The sequence below is a fragment of the Gossypium hirsutum genome, chromosome A01, assembly GCF_007990345.1.
Source record: "Gossypium hirsutum isolate 1008001.06 chromosome A01, Gossypium_hirsutum_v2.1, whole genome shotgun sequence".
Taxonomy (NCBI): domain Eukaryota; kingdom Viridiplantae; phylum Streptophyta; class Magnoliopsida; order Malvales; family Malvaceae; genus Gossypium; species Gossypium hirsutum.
The window spans coordinates 4,631,549-4,648,193 of record NC_053424.1 but is presented as its reverse complement, the minus strand read 5'-3'; the positions used below and the strand labels follow the sequence as shown (position 1 = coordinate 4,648,193).

General features: G+C 34.8%; 1 protein-coding gene across 1 annotated transcript; it reads left to right on the top strand.

Annotated features, from left to right (window-relative positions):
• Nucleotides 1–598: 598 nt before the first annotated feature.
• On the top strand, nt 599–14,916 carry LOC107939109 (putative disease resistance protein At5g05400). Its single transcript, XM_041116545.1, has 5 exons — nt 599–2,031; nt 4,574–6,080; nt 6,855–7,853; nt 14,051–14,590; nt 14,725–14,916. Exons 1-5 carry the CDS (start codon nt 599–601, stop codon nt 14,839–14,841), a joined length of 4,596 nt encoding a protein of 1,531 aa, XP_040972479.1. The 3' UTR covers nt 14,842–14,916.
• The last annotated feature ends 1,729 nt before the right edge of the window (nt 14,917–16,645 follow it).

The window sequence follows — 16,645 nt, the reverse complement described above, 5'->3', positions numbered from 1 at the left end:
TCAAGTCATACTAGTAGACAAGATGGCCTCCCTTATAAATGCCTTCATAACGATGAATAAGGGATTGACCTTTTTGAGCTAATACGCAACCTTGGAACACTTATCCTCCTCAACTTTTTTCCTATCTTTTTATTTTTTTTTGACTCTCCGTCTTTTTAGATAAACCGACCTCCATGAAACAACCGCACCCTCTTCCTTGTTCTCCTCCCTGTTGAACATTATATCAACATTATTATTATTATTATTATTATTATTATTATAAAATGAAATTTGTATTTTATGTTTATTGAATTTTATTTGTAGGGTGACCTTAAACCAGGTTAAACTCTTAAATTAAATTACAAAATGTAACAAAAAAATGTATATGTATTATTTCATTAGCACTTCATTGCAAATTTGAAATTTTGGTCGACAGATTCAATTGTTCTGGTTTCAGATTTAAAGATGGAGCATTTTGTGTGAAGCAAGGAGAGTTCTTTTTTAAAACATTGCATATAATATATCTTTCATTTCTTTTTGTGGTTCACGTCAAAGTGTATATTTTCTACCATTTTGCTTAAGCTTATCAGATTTGTTATTTCAATTCAGATTAACGACAATGGCGGGAGAGTTCTTCTCGGGTGCTGCTTCTAATGCCGTAGGAACACTGATGGTTGACTATTTGGTGAAGCCAATAGAACGTCGTCTTCGCTACTTATTTCGTTTTCATAAGTTAATTGAAGACCTCCACCAACAGCAAAAAAATCTGAATAGAGAACAAACTCGGGTTGAAGAAGACGTTAAGGAGGCAAAATTGCAGATTCAAACTCAAGTAATTGAGGACTATGTAGATGAATGGCTGACAAATGTGGAAAATGCCTTGAAAGATGTACAGAATTTGGACAGTAGAGTTGGAGAAAATAAGAGATGCTTCCGTTTGTGTCCTAATTGGTGCTGGCGATATCAGTTAGGCAAGGAGATAGAGAAGAAGACAGTGTATATCAGTAAACTTGTAGAAGACTCTCACTTTGAACGAATCGGCCATCGTGCGGAGCTTCCTGGCTTACAATTCTTCACATCTAAAGATATTTTGGCTTCCAAATCTTCAACTGCTGCATTCAACAAGATCATGGAAGCATTAAAGGACGATGAAGTTAACATGATCGGAGTGTGGGGGATGGGAGGGGTGGGCAAAACCACCTTAGTCAAAGAAGTCGGTAAAAAAACCAAAGAGTTGGGATGTTTTCGTAAAGTTATTGAAGTTGTTGTGTCCCAAAAATCAATCATTGAAAATATTCAAGATAAAATAGCAGATTTCTTGGACTTAAAGTTCGAGAAGAAAACTAAAGAAGGGAGAGCAGGAGAATTATGGCTTCGATTGGAAAATGAAGAAAAGGTCCTCATAATCCTTGATGATATGTGGAATAAGGTCCACTTGAAAGACATAGGCATTCCGCTAAATGAAAATGGGAAGGGATGTAAAATCATTTTGACAACACGTCTCTTGAAAGTATGCGAATCTATGGAATGTCAAGTTTTTGTTCCAATTGATGTTTTGGATGATGATGAAGCATGGACACTATTCAGAATGAAAGCTAATCTTAATGAAAGAGTTTCAAGGGATATTCTTGAGGAGGCTGAGAAAGTTGCAAAAGAATGCAAGGGTCTACCGGTAGCGATTGTAACGCTAGCAACGGCTCTAGAAAGTACAAAGACCCGTAAAGGATGGGAAGTGGCCCGCAAGAAACTTGAAAGCAGTAGGTTAGTGGAAATTGGTAACATTGGAGAAGAAGAAAAAAATGCCTACTTGTGTATTAAGATGAGTTACGAGCATTTGAAGAAAGAGACGAACCAGAAATGCTTCTTATTGTGTGCTTTATATCCAGAGGATCATTCAATTAATGTGGAAGATTTGGTGCGATATGCTTGGTGTTTGGAGTTATTTGGCAAGGCCGATTCAATTGAAGAAGTGAGGATTCAAGTTTTGGGAGCCATTGATTACCTCAAAGATTCTTCCTTGCTATTAAAAGATGGAGATGGAGATGGTGCAAGGTATGGTCCTTAAACTCTAGAGCTTATTCCTTTTGATTAGTTGAAATTGTTGTAGATTTAGGAGTAGAATTGTCTTTAGAAGTCCACCAGCTCAGCCAAACAAAAGCATCTTTAGACTCTCAATTGGTTTGTTTATAAATAATATATATTTTAAATATTAAGTTTAAACTTCATATACTCATATATCATGTGTGAAACTTCAAATTATATTATCTAAATAAGTAATTTTATTATTTCAATTTAGACTAAAATTAATATTTGAAAGTAGAATTCACCTTAATATTAAATTCTCATTAATTTATTTTAATTTCAAGTTAATAAAAGTCCTCTATTGGAGTATGTTAATAAAATAAAATTAAAATATAGTTCATTAACCTAAAATTACATCCTCTAAACTTTTAATTTTATCATAAAATTTGTTAAAAGAAAGTTATTAAAATCTTAGAAAAGCTATTAATATAAATTATAATAAAATTTTTACTTTTAAGAACATATTGACAAATATTATTAAACATTCAAGTTTGAACTTATGTGTTTTTAGATATTAAAAATTCTATTAAATGAAATTACTAGTAAATTTTGCATACTTCATAAATGTCATATAATATATTAATAAGTTTATTAATTTTAAATATAAATAATTATAAATTAATCATATTTTATGTAGAATATATTAATGAAATGTATATCAAATACTTTAAGTAATAATTTTAAAAAAAATTTTGGATAATCTAATTTATTCATAAAATATCAAATTTAAAAGGAATAAATAAAATAAAATAATTTAAAATTTTTTTGCTAATTACATAAAATATTAATGCTTATTTAAATATTATTTCAACATATTTTAATATAAATAAAATTTTAAAAATACTTTATTGCATTGAATTTAATAAAAATATTGACAATTAAATTGATATGATAGTCATGTCGACAATTAATCATTGATAATGGATCAAATATTAATAAAACAAGTTTTAAAATTGATTTTTTTTAAAAAAATTCAAATAAAAAATATTTTATGCAAATTTATTTAAATAGTAAAAAAATTATTTTTTCAAAAGGTCGATCCATTTTTTTGGAAGTTATTGTAAGACAAACACAACCTAAAAGCAAGAATGATATATACATGGATAGACTACTCTTGTTAAGTTCACAAGCTTAGCCAAACACGAGCAATTTTGGACTCTTCATCTCTTGAACTTGAAAAATATCGTTTGTTTATAAATATTGAATTTTGTTACTTCTATGTGAGTGAATGAAAATATTTTATTTTAAAAAAAATGTATTATAAATTTATTTTAATAAATGATTATTGGTGGAGGAGTGAGAGAATTTTTTATAAATTTATTGGTCATGTTTGATCGCAAAAGATGTCATTCAATTGTTGTACTTTCATTTTGAAGATTATATGGAAGTATAACAAGAAAAAATTGCTCTTATACTACTATTAATTACCCATTAAAATATTAACAGATAAAAATATTCGAAATATTTTAATAATAAATAAAACATAAACCCACAGATTTATTTAACTTTAACTTTACATTCAGTAAATCTTACTTGTAAACATTGAAACTAAAAAGCAGTTTTTTTTGTGATTTAATAATTTATAGCCTTTATTTTGGTACTTGAAATTTTTTTCTAATTTGGTACTTAAATTTGACATGTTTTCCCCCTAACTATACACCTAAACTTAACACTTTTTCTGAATTTGGTACTTAATCTTTTTTGGGGTCTAATTTGATACTTTATTCTTTTTCCTAATTTGGTACTTAATCTTTCTTTTTTGTCTGATTTAGTACCTGAAGTTGTCAAATATCATACAAAGTACTTCAATATACTAATAATGTTTTTTTATCAGGTAGCAAAAACAATCAATGTATGGTTGACATGTGACAAATGACATCGTAATTATTTTTTATATTTTAAATCTTCATTTACTTTTAGTTTAACTTTTTTATTTTATTAATTTAAAATAATGAATTTATTTTATTTTAAGGTTTTAGAACTCTTGTTTTCTTGTTCAATATTAATTTATTAAGTATAACTCAATGCATAATTTTTAACACAAATTTCCTCTGACAATATTTTTGCAGCTTAAGGGTAATTTGTATATCATTTAACAAGTTAGGGTGCCAAATTGAACCTAAAAAAAAACGTAGGTACCATATTAGAAAAAAAAGTGTCATGTTTACATGCTAAACTGGACCAAAAAAATGCCTAGGTACCAAATTAAAAAATTGTAAAGTTTAAATACCAAATTGGGCAAAAAAAGATGTATGTAATAAATTACAAAAAAAAAGTATTAGAAAAAAATGTCAAAGTACCAAATATTATATTAAGTCTAATTTATATAATGTAAAATTTGATTAAGATGTATACTATAGTTAAATTTGATAGTTTCCTCCACTTTTTGTTTTATTAAAAAATTTTCTTCCTATTGATCCTTTTTCTAAAACCTTTTACATTTTAATCTTCCAAAAATTGTATTATAAAAAAATATTATTCACTATATTCTCTTTTATTTTGGCTTGATTAGGAACGTTAAATTACATGACATAGTTCGTGATGTTGCTTTATGGATTGCATCAGAAGAAAAAAGTGATTTTATGATCAAATCTAGATTGGAGTTACTAAATAAAAACTCTGAATCTAGTAAAGCAATCTCATTATTGGACAATGAAGAAAAAAAATTTCCTGGTAAATTGATGCATTCAAAGCTAGAGATCCTATTGCTTAAGAACTGCGATATACAAGGTACATGTTTTCTAGCTATGAGAGAACTAAAGGTTTTAAATCTTACAGTTGCATATGATTCTGAGAGGATTATTTCCTTGTATGCTCTTACGTTCTTGCCAAAACTTCGTGCTCTGCATTTGGAGAATTTTAAGGACTTTTCGTTCCTTGGAAACCTTAAGACACTTGAGATTCTAAGTTTGGATGGTTGGAGATCTGAGAATTTGACAAATGAATTAGGGAGGTTGGAAAATCTAAAGATACTGGATCTAACCAAATGTATATTTTCCTTGAGCTTTCCCTCTAATGTCATTCGAAGGTTGTCTCAGCTAGAGGAGTTGTATCTACCAGAATTAGGAATTGAGATAAGTAGTGATACCTTTCTCGAGATAAATTTTTTAACCAGATTAACCAGTCTATCTCTTGGGATATCTTTTCTACATTTTCCACCAGACTTTGAATTTCCTAAATTGGAAAAATACAAAATATGCTTAAGTCGTGAAAGGGGCATTTTAAGCTTGATGTTAGACGGAGCAAGATCCTTGAAAATTGAGCAAGTGTTTCCTTACAATGCAGTTTCCCAATTACTTGGGAATTTAGAGTGTCTTCAAGTGTCAGATATCAAGGATGAGTATGTAAAATGCTTAACTAATAGAACACAACAAAAGGTGCCGGTACCAATGATCTTACGAAGCCTAAAACAAGTGAGAATTGAACGCTGCAACAATATAAAAGTGGTATTTCAAATGGAGGAGGTGGAAGAGAATGAAGCTCCGTTCCTTTCAAATTTAAAGATTTTACATCTTAAAGGGTTGCCATATTTGAGTTGCATATGGGAATTGCCAACCCAACATGTAAGACTTGAAAGCTTAGTTGAATTGACTATAGAACGGTGCTCACGTTTGAAATCACTCTTTTCACTTTCCCTTGGTCAAAGTCTCATACTCTTAGAAAAACTTGACATAAGCTTCTGTGATGAATTGACGCAAATAGTGGCAGAACTGGAAGAAATTTCATCGACCATCAATTCTCATACTTCTTTGTGCTTCCCAAAGTTAACCATGCTCAGAATATCTAATTGTGATGGTTTGGAGTATATTTTTCCAACGTCGCTGGCACCACAAGGGCTTCAGGGATTGACTCTTACGATAAGGGATTGCCCTCAACTAAAACAAGTGTTCAGAGTTGCCAAAGGCAATATGCTCCAACACCAGCAGTGCTTGATATCGTTATTGTCCTTTTCAGTGTCAGGATGCCCTCAATTAACTGATTCGGTTGTTCATTTAGAAGCTGAGAAAGTTTCCATTGAGGTGCATTGTTCTTTTTCTCCCTTTCTAATTACATTACTGAATTTTATTTATTTATGATTTTACAGCAAAATGTTTAAGATATTTTAATCATACTAGAACTGACACTGCCATGTGTGTGGAAGTAAATAATATAAAAATAATAATTATTGGTGTTTCAAAAATATCAATAGTTTTTTTATAAAAAAAATTTAGGACATCAACAACGTTGTTAATATATATTATTTTTCATTTTTTTTATAGTTTTACTGACTTTTCTTTTAGTAATAAAGTGCACTCAATCTCAGTTTTTTTTTCAAGTTCATTCTTTTAGCTTTCGCTAAAAGCAGAGTTAATCATATCCAGGTGCACAATTATAGGTTTATTTGTAATCAACAAATGTATTTTTCTTAATAAACAAATGAATTATTTTCTAGTTTCTTACTTAATAAAAACTAATGTAATTTTAATATTAATTTCCATTTTCTATAGAATTAAGTTAATCAATGAAACCATGTAGATGGAACATTTTCATTAACATTTATGAGTTTGATTACTTTAGATTTTAATTTTTAAGGGTGAAAATTACATCATTTTTGACGTTTTCATTAAATGTACGTTAGTACTAACCTTTGAGTTGTTTGCCCTTAGTTTAATTCTGCATTAATGGTATTTAGCGCCCTTGATTATTGATTGCTAATTAAATTATTTATGTTCGCATGTAAATTATTGATTGCTAATTGATATATAAATAAATTTGTGTTTTAATTATGAATGATATATGTGAATTACAATTAGGCTGTTCGATTATCAGCATTCAAGGAATGGTTCAAAACTTCAAAACAGCTTAAAGTAAAAGCAATTAAGGATCATAATCTGGTTCCAGAAGCTAATGAAGATGGACTAAATGGAGTAACTTCACTTCAACTTCGGGATTGCTTGTATCTTGAATGCTTGGTTGATACCACCACTACTGCAACAAAGAATGGGCCAACTTCAGCATTCACTCATTTGGAGACATTATTTATAGCAGACATGCTTCGATTAGAAGCCTTATGCAAGGGTCAGCCTGCACAAGGTTTCCTCAAAAACTTGAAACATCTGGAAGTTAGAGAATGTTCCAAGTTCCAAGTGGTGGATGAGCTGCTTCATAACAGAGAAGAAAATCAAGAGCACCCACTTTCAAATTTACAATCTTTGATTCTCTACGAATTACCAGAATTGAGATGGATATTCAAAGGCTCATCCCACTCTTTCACCCTCCAAAGTCTTAAGGTTGTAAACATAGATGGCTGCGGAAAATTGAAATCCCTGTTTTCATCTTCCCTTATTCAAAGCCTAGTGCTTTTAGAACAACTCAAGATACAAGACTGCCACGAATTGGTAACTATTTTCAATGATGGTGAAATAGAATCAAAGACTTCTTCCCTTCCTCTCCGCTTGCCCAAATTGAAGACTCTTTTCATCAATTGGTGTTCAAAACTGGAATGTGTTGTGCCAATCACTTTGGCTCAAGGTCTTCCTGCTCTTGCATCTCTTTCGGTTTGTGATTGTCATGAATTAAAGCAAGTATTCGGCATGCCAAATGAAAAAGATGGAGTTCAACACCATGGTAGCCTGCTCCTTCCAAGTCTACAAGATCTAAAACTTATTTCCTTACGAAACTTGACTAGTTTTGTCCCACAAAACTATATTGTCAAAGCACCATCTTTGAAAAGATTGAAAGCTAATGATTGTTCTAAAGTAACGAACCTTCCCATTCAACAAGCCAACAATGAGCTGGAGTTAACGTTAAAGGTACACTTTTCTTACTCCTTTTTCCTTTTCTGGATTTTTAATTTGATTTTCTTAATTATTAAACCTTTTTATACCACGCCCCTCCCAACCCTTAAAGTTGAGCTTAAAGTTAAAAATGGTAATCGTTATATTTGTTGTGTATAATTATCATATATCCTGGTGGTAATTGTTATGTCAATCTGTTATTATATTTTTTTATGATACCAATATCTTATTATATTAATCTAATATTTAATTTATTTTTCATTAATTTTTTCCTCGTGATCTTATTAATTAATGATTTGTTTTTTATTTATGTGATTAATTTCGATTAGGAGATTGGGTTATTCGCATTCAAGGAATTGCTAGGCAACACAAAAGATCTTATTCTCATAGATATTGAGGATCACAAAAATCTCGTCCCTGATCTTGTAGATTTAGAACATCTACACGGATTAATTTCCCTTACTATTAAGAACTGGAGGAGCGGTGAATGCTTGGTTGATACTGTTAAGAAATGGCTTAAAATTGGTAGTGGATTGTTGTTGTTGGTAGTGGGTTGTTGGTGGTAGTGGATTAGTGGATGGTTGTTGGTGTCCATTTTCAACCACAAATCTTTGCCAAAGTTTTGGACAATTATGTCCTTGAACTCTCTTATAAATAGAGAGGTTCATTAGCCATATTCATTATCCCAAACCAAGAGAGAGCAAAGCTTGTTCTTTGAAAGCTAGGATTTTAGCTTTCGGGTTTTCTATAGGGGTTGAGAGTTGTGAGGTTCTCGGGTTGTGTCTTGAGTGTAAAACACTTGTAATCTTCATCTTGTTATAGTGAAATTTCTTTTCGCCTCTGCCCGTGGACGTAGGCATTAAAGCCGAACCACGTAAATCCTTGTGTTCACTTTATTTTTCGTTCCGGTCAATTTACTTGTAGTCATATCGGAGTTCTCGAATCGATCCTTTCCGCAACAAATTGGTATCAGAGCGTAGTTGAAGGAGTGATAATATTTTCTGAATTGCCCTGTGACTGCAGCTTTGTCTGATCTTTCACATCAGGAAGAAAATATTATCATTCATTCAAAGGTTCCAAATTATGGCTACAAGTGTTTCATCGACTAAGTATGATGTCGAGAAATTTACCGGGAAAAATAGTTTCAGTTTATGGCGCATCAAGATGCGGGCAGTGCTGGTTCAACAAGGATTGCTAAAAGCATTGTCTGGTAAAGATAAATTACCAAGCACGCTTTCGGAAGAGCAAAAGGATGACATGCTAGAAAGAGCACATAGTGCTATTCTGCTATGTCTAGGAGATGAAGTGCTACGAGAAGTAGCGGATGAGAAAACCGCGTCCGGTTTGTGGCTCCGGTTAGAGAGCAAGTACATGACGAAGTCATTGACGAACCGGCTCTACCTCAAGCAAAGACTCTATGCCCTGAAGATGGAGGAAGGTACACCTGTTTCCCAGCACCTGGATAAATTCAATTCCATTATCATGGATTTGAATAATATCGATAACAAAATCGATGATGAGGACCAAGCAATAATTGTTTTGTGTTCTTTGCCTCCCTCGTATGAGAATTTTGTTGATACAATGATGTACGGTCGTGATGACCTGACTCTAGAGGAGGTGAAAAATGCCTTAAGTTCCAGTGAGTTGAGGAAGAAAATCACTGGTAAGGTGGTCGAAAACAATGAAGGCGAAGGCTTGGTTGCTCGAGGAAGATCCAAGGCAAAGGGTGGAAGTTCAAGTAAAAGCCATCCTAGATCGCAGTCCAAGAAGAGAATACAGTGCTACTACTGTAAGAAGTACGGGCACATGAAGGTAGATTGTCCGAAAAGGAAGGAGAAATCAGAATCACAGGAGCAACAAAATGATCGTGCGAATGTAGCTGATGCAGATTCTTCAAGTGATGCCGAGATCGTTCTTGCAGTATCCGACTCTTACGCTGGTGGGAGATGGATTCTTGATACGGGAGCTACATTTCATATAAGTACTTCGAAAGATGCATTCTCAACATACGAGAAGCATTCTGGATCAGTACTAATGGGAAATGACCACGCATGTCAAGTCATGGGGATTGGCACAGTTCGTATAAAGATGTTTGACGGTATTGTTAGAACTCTAACTGATGTTCGGCACATTCCAGAAATGAAGAAAAATTTGATCTCTTTGAGTACGTTGGACAAGAAAGGCTTTCGGTACTCTGCTGAAGGTGGAGTTCTCAAGGTATTCTCGGGTGCTTTGACTGTGATACGTGGTAATTTGGAGCGGGGCCTTTACTTCCTCGATGGTTCCTCGGTTACAGGTGTTGCGGGAGTGTCATCATCAGATGATCTAGATTCTGACACCACGAAGTTATGGCATATGCGGCTCGGGCATATGAGCGAGAGAGGCTTATCGGTGCTAAGCAAACGAGGATTATTGTCTGGGCAGTGTACAGGAAAGTTGAATTTCTGTGAGCACTGCGTATTCGGTAAGCAGACTCGGGTAAAGTTCAGCACTGGGATTCACAAGACAAAAGGCACAGTGGATTACTTCCATTCTGACCTTTGGGGGCCTTCTCCGACAATTTCTAAAGGTGGTTACAGATATCTGCTTACCTTTATCGATGATTACTCGAGAAAGGTTTGGGTGTATTTTCTGAAGAGCAAGTATGAGGTTCTCATCAACTTCAAGAAATTTAAAGCTTTGATCGAAAATCAAACAGGAAAGAAGATCAAGCGATTCCGGACGGATAATGGCTTGGAGTTTTGCTCAGGTGAATTCAATGAGTTCTGCAAAAATGAAGGAATAGTGAGACACCGCACTGTTCGTCGAACACCACAACAAAATGGAGTTGCAGAACGCATGAATAGAACTCTCTTGGAGCGAGCTCGTTGCATGCGATCAAATGCTGGGCTCGGTGAAGAATTTTGGGCTGAAGCTGTTAATACTGCTTGTTATTTGGTTAACAGATCTCCGTCAACAGCTATTGAGCTGAAGACTCCTGAGGAAGTATGGTCTGGTTCTCCTGCTGATTACTCTGGTTTAAGAGTGTTTGGCTGCCCTGCGTATGCTCATGTAAATGAGGGAAAACTCAAACCGAGGGCGAAGAAATGCATATTTCTTGGATACGGCCAAGGGGTGAAAGGATACAGGTTGTGGTGTCCTGATCCGGTTTCGTCCAAGTTCATCATCAGCAGAGATGTGACTTTTGATGAGTCATCCATGCTTCGATCCACCACAAATTCCCGGGAAAAGGAGGAGTCAGATAGAATGGGAGATCACGGTGTTGAGAAGCAGGTGGAGTGTCAGGTGGACGCTCCAATTCCTACGGAAGGTACTTCAGTCCAGGATGATCAAGTTGAGGTGCAAGATTCCGATGAAGATGAGTCACCTCAAGAAAAACCATATAGCATTGCCACTGGAAGAACGAAGAGACAAATCAAACCAAATCCGCGTTACGCTAATCTGGTGTCTTTCGCGCTCAGTGTGGCGGAGTCCATTGGTATAGAACCTTCCAGTTATAATGAGGCTGTCACGTGTGATGAGTCGGCACAGTGGGCAATTGCTATGAGTGAGGAGATAGAATCTCTTCACAAGAACCATACTTGGGAGTTGGTTAAGCCGCCAAGTAACCAGAAGATAGTTGGTTGCAAATGGGTCTTCAAGAAAAAGGAAGGCATCCTAGGGGTTGAAGCAACTAGATTCAAGGCACGATTGGTTGCTAAAGGCTTCACTCAGAAAGAGGGGATTGACTACAATGAAGTTTTCTCCCCAGTCGTAAAGCATTCTTCCATTCGTGTATTACTTGCCATGGTGGCCAAGTCTGATCTAGAACTTGAGCAGCTTGACGTAAAAACGGCGTTCTTGCATGGTGAGCTCGAGGAAACAATCTACATGCGTCAACCAGAGGGTTTTACAGTTCCTGGTAAAGAAGACCATGTCTGTCTATTAAAGAAGTCTTTATATGGATTGAAACAATCCCCAAGGCAGTGGTACAAGCGGTTTGATAGCTTCATGATTCAGCATGGTTACACAAGATGTGACTATGATGCTTGTGTCTATCATCGGAAGCTCTCAGATGGTTCGCACATTTATTTGTTGCTGTATGTTGATGACATGTTAATTGCTTCCAAAAACATGTCGGAAATCAACAAGTTAAAGTCGCAGTTGAGTGGTGAGTTCGAGATGAAGGATCTGGGTGCTGCCAAGAAAATTTTGGGCATGGATATTCACAGAGATCGCAAGGCGGGCAAGCTTCGTGTGTCGCAGAAGAACTACATTGAAAAGGTTCTTCAACGCTTCGGCATGGATAAAGCGAAAACTGTGAGTACTCCGTTGGCACCACATTTCAAACTCTCTGCAGAGTTGTCACCACAATCTGATGAAGAAAAGCAGCAAATGTCTCACATTCCATACTCGAGTGCAGTTGGAAGCGTGATGTATGCAATGGTTTGCACTCGTCCAGACATTTCACATGCAGTTAGTGTGGTCAGCAGATACATGAGTTGTCCTGGCAAGGAACACTGGCAGGCCGTGAAATGGATTCTCAGGTACTTGAGAGGTTCTGCAGATTTATGCTTGGTATATGATCAGAGTGACTGCACTAGCAGTGTCACGGGCTATGTGGACTCTGATTATGCTGGAGATCTGGACAAAAGAAGATCTCTGACGGGTTATGTTTTCACTTATTCTGGAGGAGCCATTAGTTGGAAAGCTGTGTTACAATCTACCGTAGCCTTATCTACGACTGAGGCGGAATATATGGCGTTAGCAGAAGCAGTGAAAGAAGCATTGTGGATGAAAGGTCTAGTAAGCAGTTTGGGTTTACAACAGGATTTCACTGTTGTATTTTGCGATAGCCAGAGTGCCATACATCTGACTAAAAATCAGATGTTTCATGAACGGACCAAACACATTGATGTCAGATATCATTTTGTTCGGGAACATGTTACGCAAGGTGACATTGTTATCAGCAAGGTTGCTACCGAGAAGAATCCTGCAGATATGTTAACTAAGGTGATCCCTGCATATAAGTTCAAGCATTGCTTGAACTTGATAGGTATTCGGGATTGATTAGCGCCAGAGAGGCGTTTGGAAGAGGTGATCCAGTTCGAGGAATTCACTATGATGTTCAGCTTGGTAAATTTCAAGCCAAGGTGGAGATTTGTTAAGAAATGGCTTAAAATTGGTAGTGGATTGTTGTTGTTGGTAGTGGGTTGTTGGTGGTAGTGGATTAGTGGATGGTTGTTGGTGTCCATTTTCAACCACAAATCTTTGCCAAAGTTTTGGACAATTATGTCCTTGAACTCTCTTATAAATAGAGAGGTTCATTAGCCATATTCATTATCCCAAACCAAGAGAGAGCAAAGCTTGTTCTTTGAAAGCTAGGATTTTAGCTTTCGGGTTTTCTATAGGGGTTGAGAGTTGTGAGGTTCTCGGGTTGTGTCTTGAGTGTAAAACACTTGTAATCTTCATCTTGTTATAGTGAAATTTCTTTTCGCCTCTGCCCGTGGACGTAGGCATTAAAGCCGAACCACGTAAATCCTTGTGTTCACTTTATTTTTCGTTCCGGTCAATTTACTTGTAGTCATATCGGAGTTCTCGAATCGATCCTTTCCGCAACAGATACATCACAAGCAATGATGGAATTCAAATGCAATGACCAACCTCCCAAGTGTTTCTTGCAAAATCTCAAAATTTTGAGAGTTTTTCATTGTGAAAATTTTTCAAAGATATTTCGAGTTAATGATGGAAGAGAATCAAAAGCACGTTACTTGCCAAACTTGAAATTTGTGGAGATTAAAAGATGCCCAAGTTTAGAATATGTCTTCCCACATGCTTCAGTTGGAGGTTTTTCTCATCTACAAAAAGTACAACTTGTTGAATTGAGAAAGTTGAGGAGTATTGTTAGGGGAAACAATTTTTTGGAAGCACCGACTTTGGAAGTTTTATATATCCAAAAATGTTCAGCGTTTACAAACTATACCTTTCATAAAGAAGTTAAGAAGTGTGTTTCTGTAAAGGTTCTTTCGCTATCACTTCTTTTTTTCATAGTTCCTTTGTTTCTTTTTATTAAAAAAAAAAGAAGTGGAAAGTCTCTTATGCACAATTTGTTAATAGCTTTTACATCAATTCGTGTAATTAAAAGTTAAAAAGAAAACCAAATATGAGAGTGCAATACTTGGTTGATATCGAAAGAACTTATAATAATAACACTTTCCTGTGCTTTTGTGCAGGAGTTGACCTTTGCTATGGAAGATATAGACGGTGAAGATGTCAAGTCATGCAATATGGTAAACACTCAGTTGGGGCAAAAATCATCAGATTTCAAAAATATAACTTTAGGGACTTCTGAACAATTGGATCTTTTTAATGTGGTTAGGTTGCGAGAGGTTGCAACCAATCTTAGAGAACTAACTATTCACAACTGTAATAATTTGACATACATCTTTCCAGTGATGTTCATTCAAAATTTATCACAATTAAGCTTTCTAGAGATACAGTCATGTGAGAACTTGAAGGAAATAATTGGAAGTGATGACATTTTAGCATCTTCATCATCAGCACAAGGTCCTCAGTTGGAGATGAAAATGGTATTCCCTCGGTTAAAGCAAATAGTACTTAACTATTTGTCAAAGCTCGAGAGCTTCAGCCCTGTGGGTTATCATCTGGAATTCCCATGTTTGGATTTTCTTGATATTAGTCAATGTTCCAAGCTGATAACAAGTTTCAGTGCAGATTATTTAACGTTGATTGTGCATGCTAAAACTGATGAGGTATATATCCTCCCAACACTCTTTTACTTGAGTTTTCCACTATTGTTTCTAAATTCTAATATATATGAAATTGAGTAATTTTCATTTTATTTTTATTTTATTCTCAACGAAATTTAATTTGTTATGAAATGAAGGCATCTCAGCTAAATGATACCAGTCCTTCACGAGAAGCTATATTCTGGAAAAGGAGAAGACCTACCTTTCTACCTCAGTATAAAGAAGAAGCTGAAGAAATTTCACCCTTTAAGTGAAAAATGTTGCAGAAATCATTCTTGAGCCTAAATCACGTCGATTGTACCAACAGTCAACACTAGTTAATTAACTAGGTAAATATGGCATGACCATTTACCTTTCTTCTTGCCTTGGTTTTTTGTTCTTTTTATTTTTCTTTTTAGTTCTAATTATTACTTATTTATTGATTATGTTTTTCAAAGTCTGATCGATCGAGTCGCTTCTTTTATGGAATAATCTACTCGTTCTTTATTTTTTGTACAGAGTTTGATGCATTTGCTACCTTGAAAAGCATTTTAAAACATAATGTTGGACAATTTACCCATTGGTTGATCTTTGTTGCAATGAATAAATTAATTTGTTGATTTTGTTTGACAGAAATAAATGAGTATTTAAAAGCTAAAGTCTTGACAGTAATATTTGGCACGTCCCAGGCATAGTTTATTTACCAAGTACTGATTTGTTCAGCTATATGTCTATTTTTTTTCATTGTAATGGGCAAGATTCTACATTGAGGGATTACACACTATTCCAACCCTACAATTTAGGGGACTGCATCATCTCTAACGTAATGATGGTGTTGCTAATTTGCCTTCAATCAAAGAGAATTAGGGTCAGTACATGGTGAGTAGGTGCTCTATCTTTACGGAGCAAACATGTTTACAACAATGCTACATAGTTCGCTTAAGTTTTTAACAAGAGCTTGGTCTGAATTTCAGACCTTGCTTCAAGTGGTAAAGAGTGGGAATGGGCAAGTTCCATTACTGGCTATTTCAAGCTATTTATTGAAACCATTAATGTCTTCTCTAGTAACAAAAGTTCTATTGCAAATGTATATTTTCCTGAAATCTGTCATGTTTACATACTGTTGATTGAATTGTGCAAGATCCCAAATACTTTTCATAGTTCATTGGCAGCAAAGATGAAAGCAAAGTTCTATAAATATTGGAGCAATGCAATTTAGCTTTGGCAGTATCATCTTTATCTTAGATCCCCCAACCGTAGCTCACTGAACCCCGATTCTCGACAGGATTTGATATGACACAAGATTGGTTGCAGATGCAATCAGATGGTATGTATGTGCATTATCTTTAATTTATTTTCACACAATATCAATTTTGATTCATTATAATATTTCACTAAAAATAACTCGTTGGTATTATGTGGAGTCTTTGGTTCCAGAGGAACCTTTTTGCATGGCAATCAAAAAATGCTTCAACCGCTCATATCCTTGCTTTTTCTGTCTCTTTTATGTAAGATTGGAATGATGTTCGACGAATTTTTTATAAAATTCAAGAGCCTGGAGCAGTTTCTGGTGTTGCTGGTTCATGTTGGTCAAAGTTGCCCGTGGGATGGGTGAAGTGCAATATTAATGCCACGTTATGTATTGAGGAGAATGCTGCAGGCTGGTCTGCTATAGCCCGTGATGCAAAGGGTCATGTTAATCCAATGATGGCCCCAAAATTTGCTGAATTATACGCAGTCAGGAGGCCTTAATTTGGGCACAGTCGAAACGATGATGTCTCTAAATTTGGAAAGCTGGTTCAAAGATTATCTCCAACTTTAGTCTAATTTTCAGTCTTTCTACTTCATTTAGACTCTTAAAAGCACTAAAAAGATAACTCATGTAATGTCAATTATTGTGAACTAAGTTGTCTTTTTTCTGTCCTGCTTATGAATATTTCATATAATGGATCAATTAAAGAGATAGGAATTAGAATTAGGTGTATGGAATAAATCTATTGACTTGGGATTTTAGTTGTCCTTTTTCTCTTTTCAGTCCTTCCTTATATATTTTTTTTAGTTATTAATGAAGTATTTCCT

Coding starts and splice junctions, on each gene's coding strand:
- LOC107939109 (XM_041116545.1), top strand. CDS start 599: ATGGCGGGAGAGTTCTTCTCGGGTGCTGCTTCTAATGCCGTAGGAACA. Junction 2,032..4,573: donor GGAGATGGAGATGGTGCAAG/GTATGGTCCTTA, acceptor TGGCTTGATTAG/GAACGTTAAATTACATGACA. Junction 14,591..14,724: donor TGCATGCTAAAACTGATGAG/GTATATATCCTC, acceptor TATGAAATGAAG/GCATCTCAGCTAAATGATAC.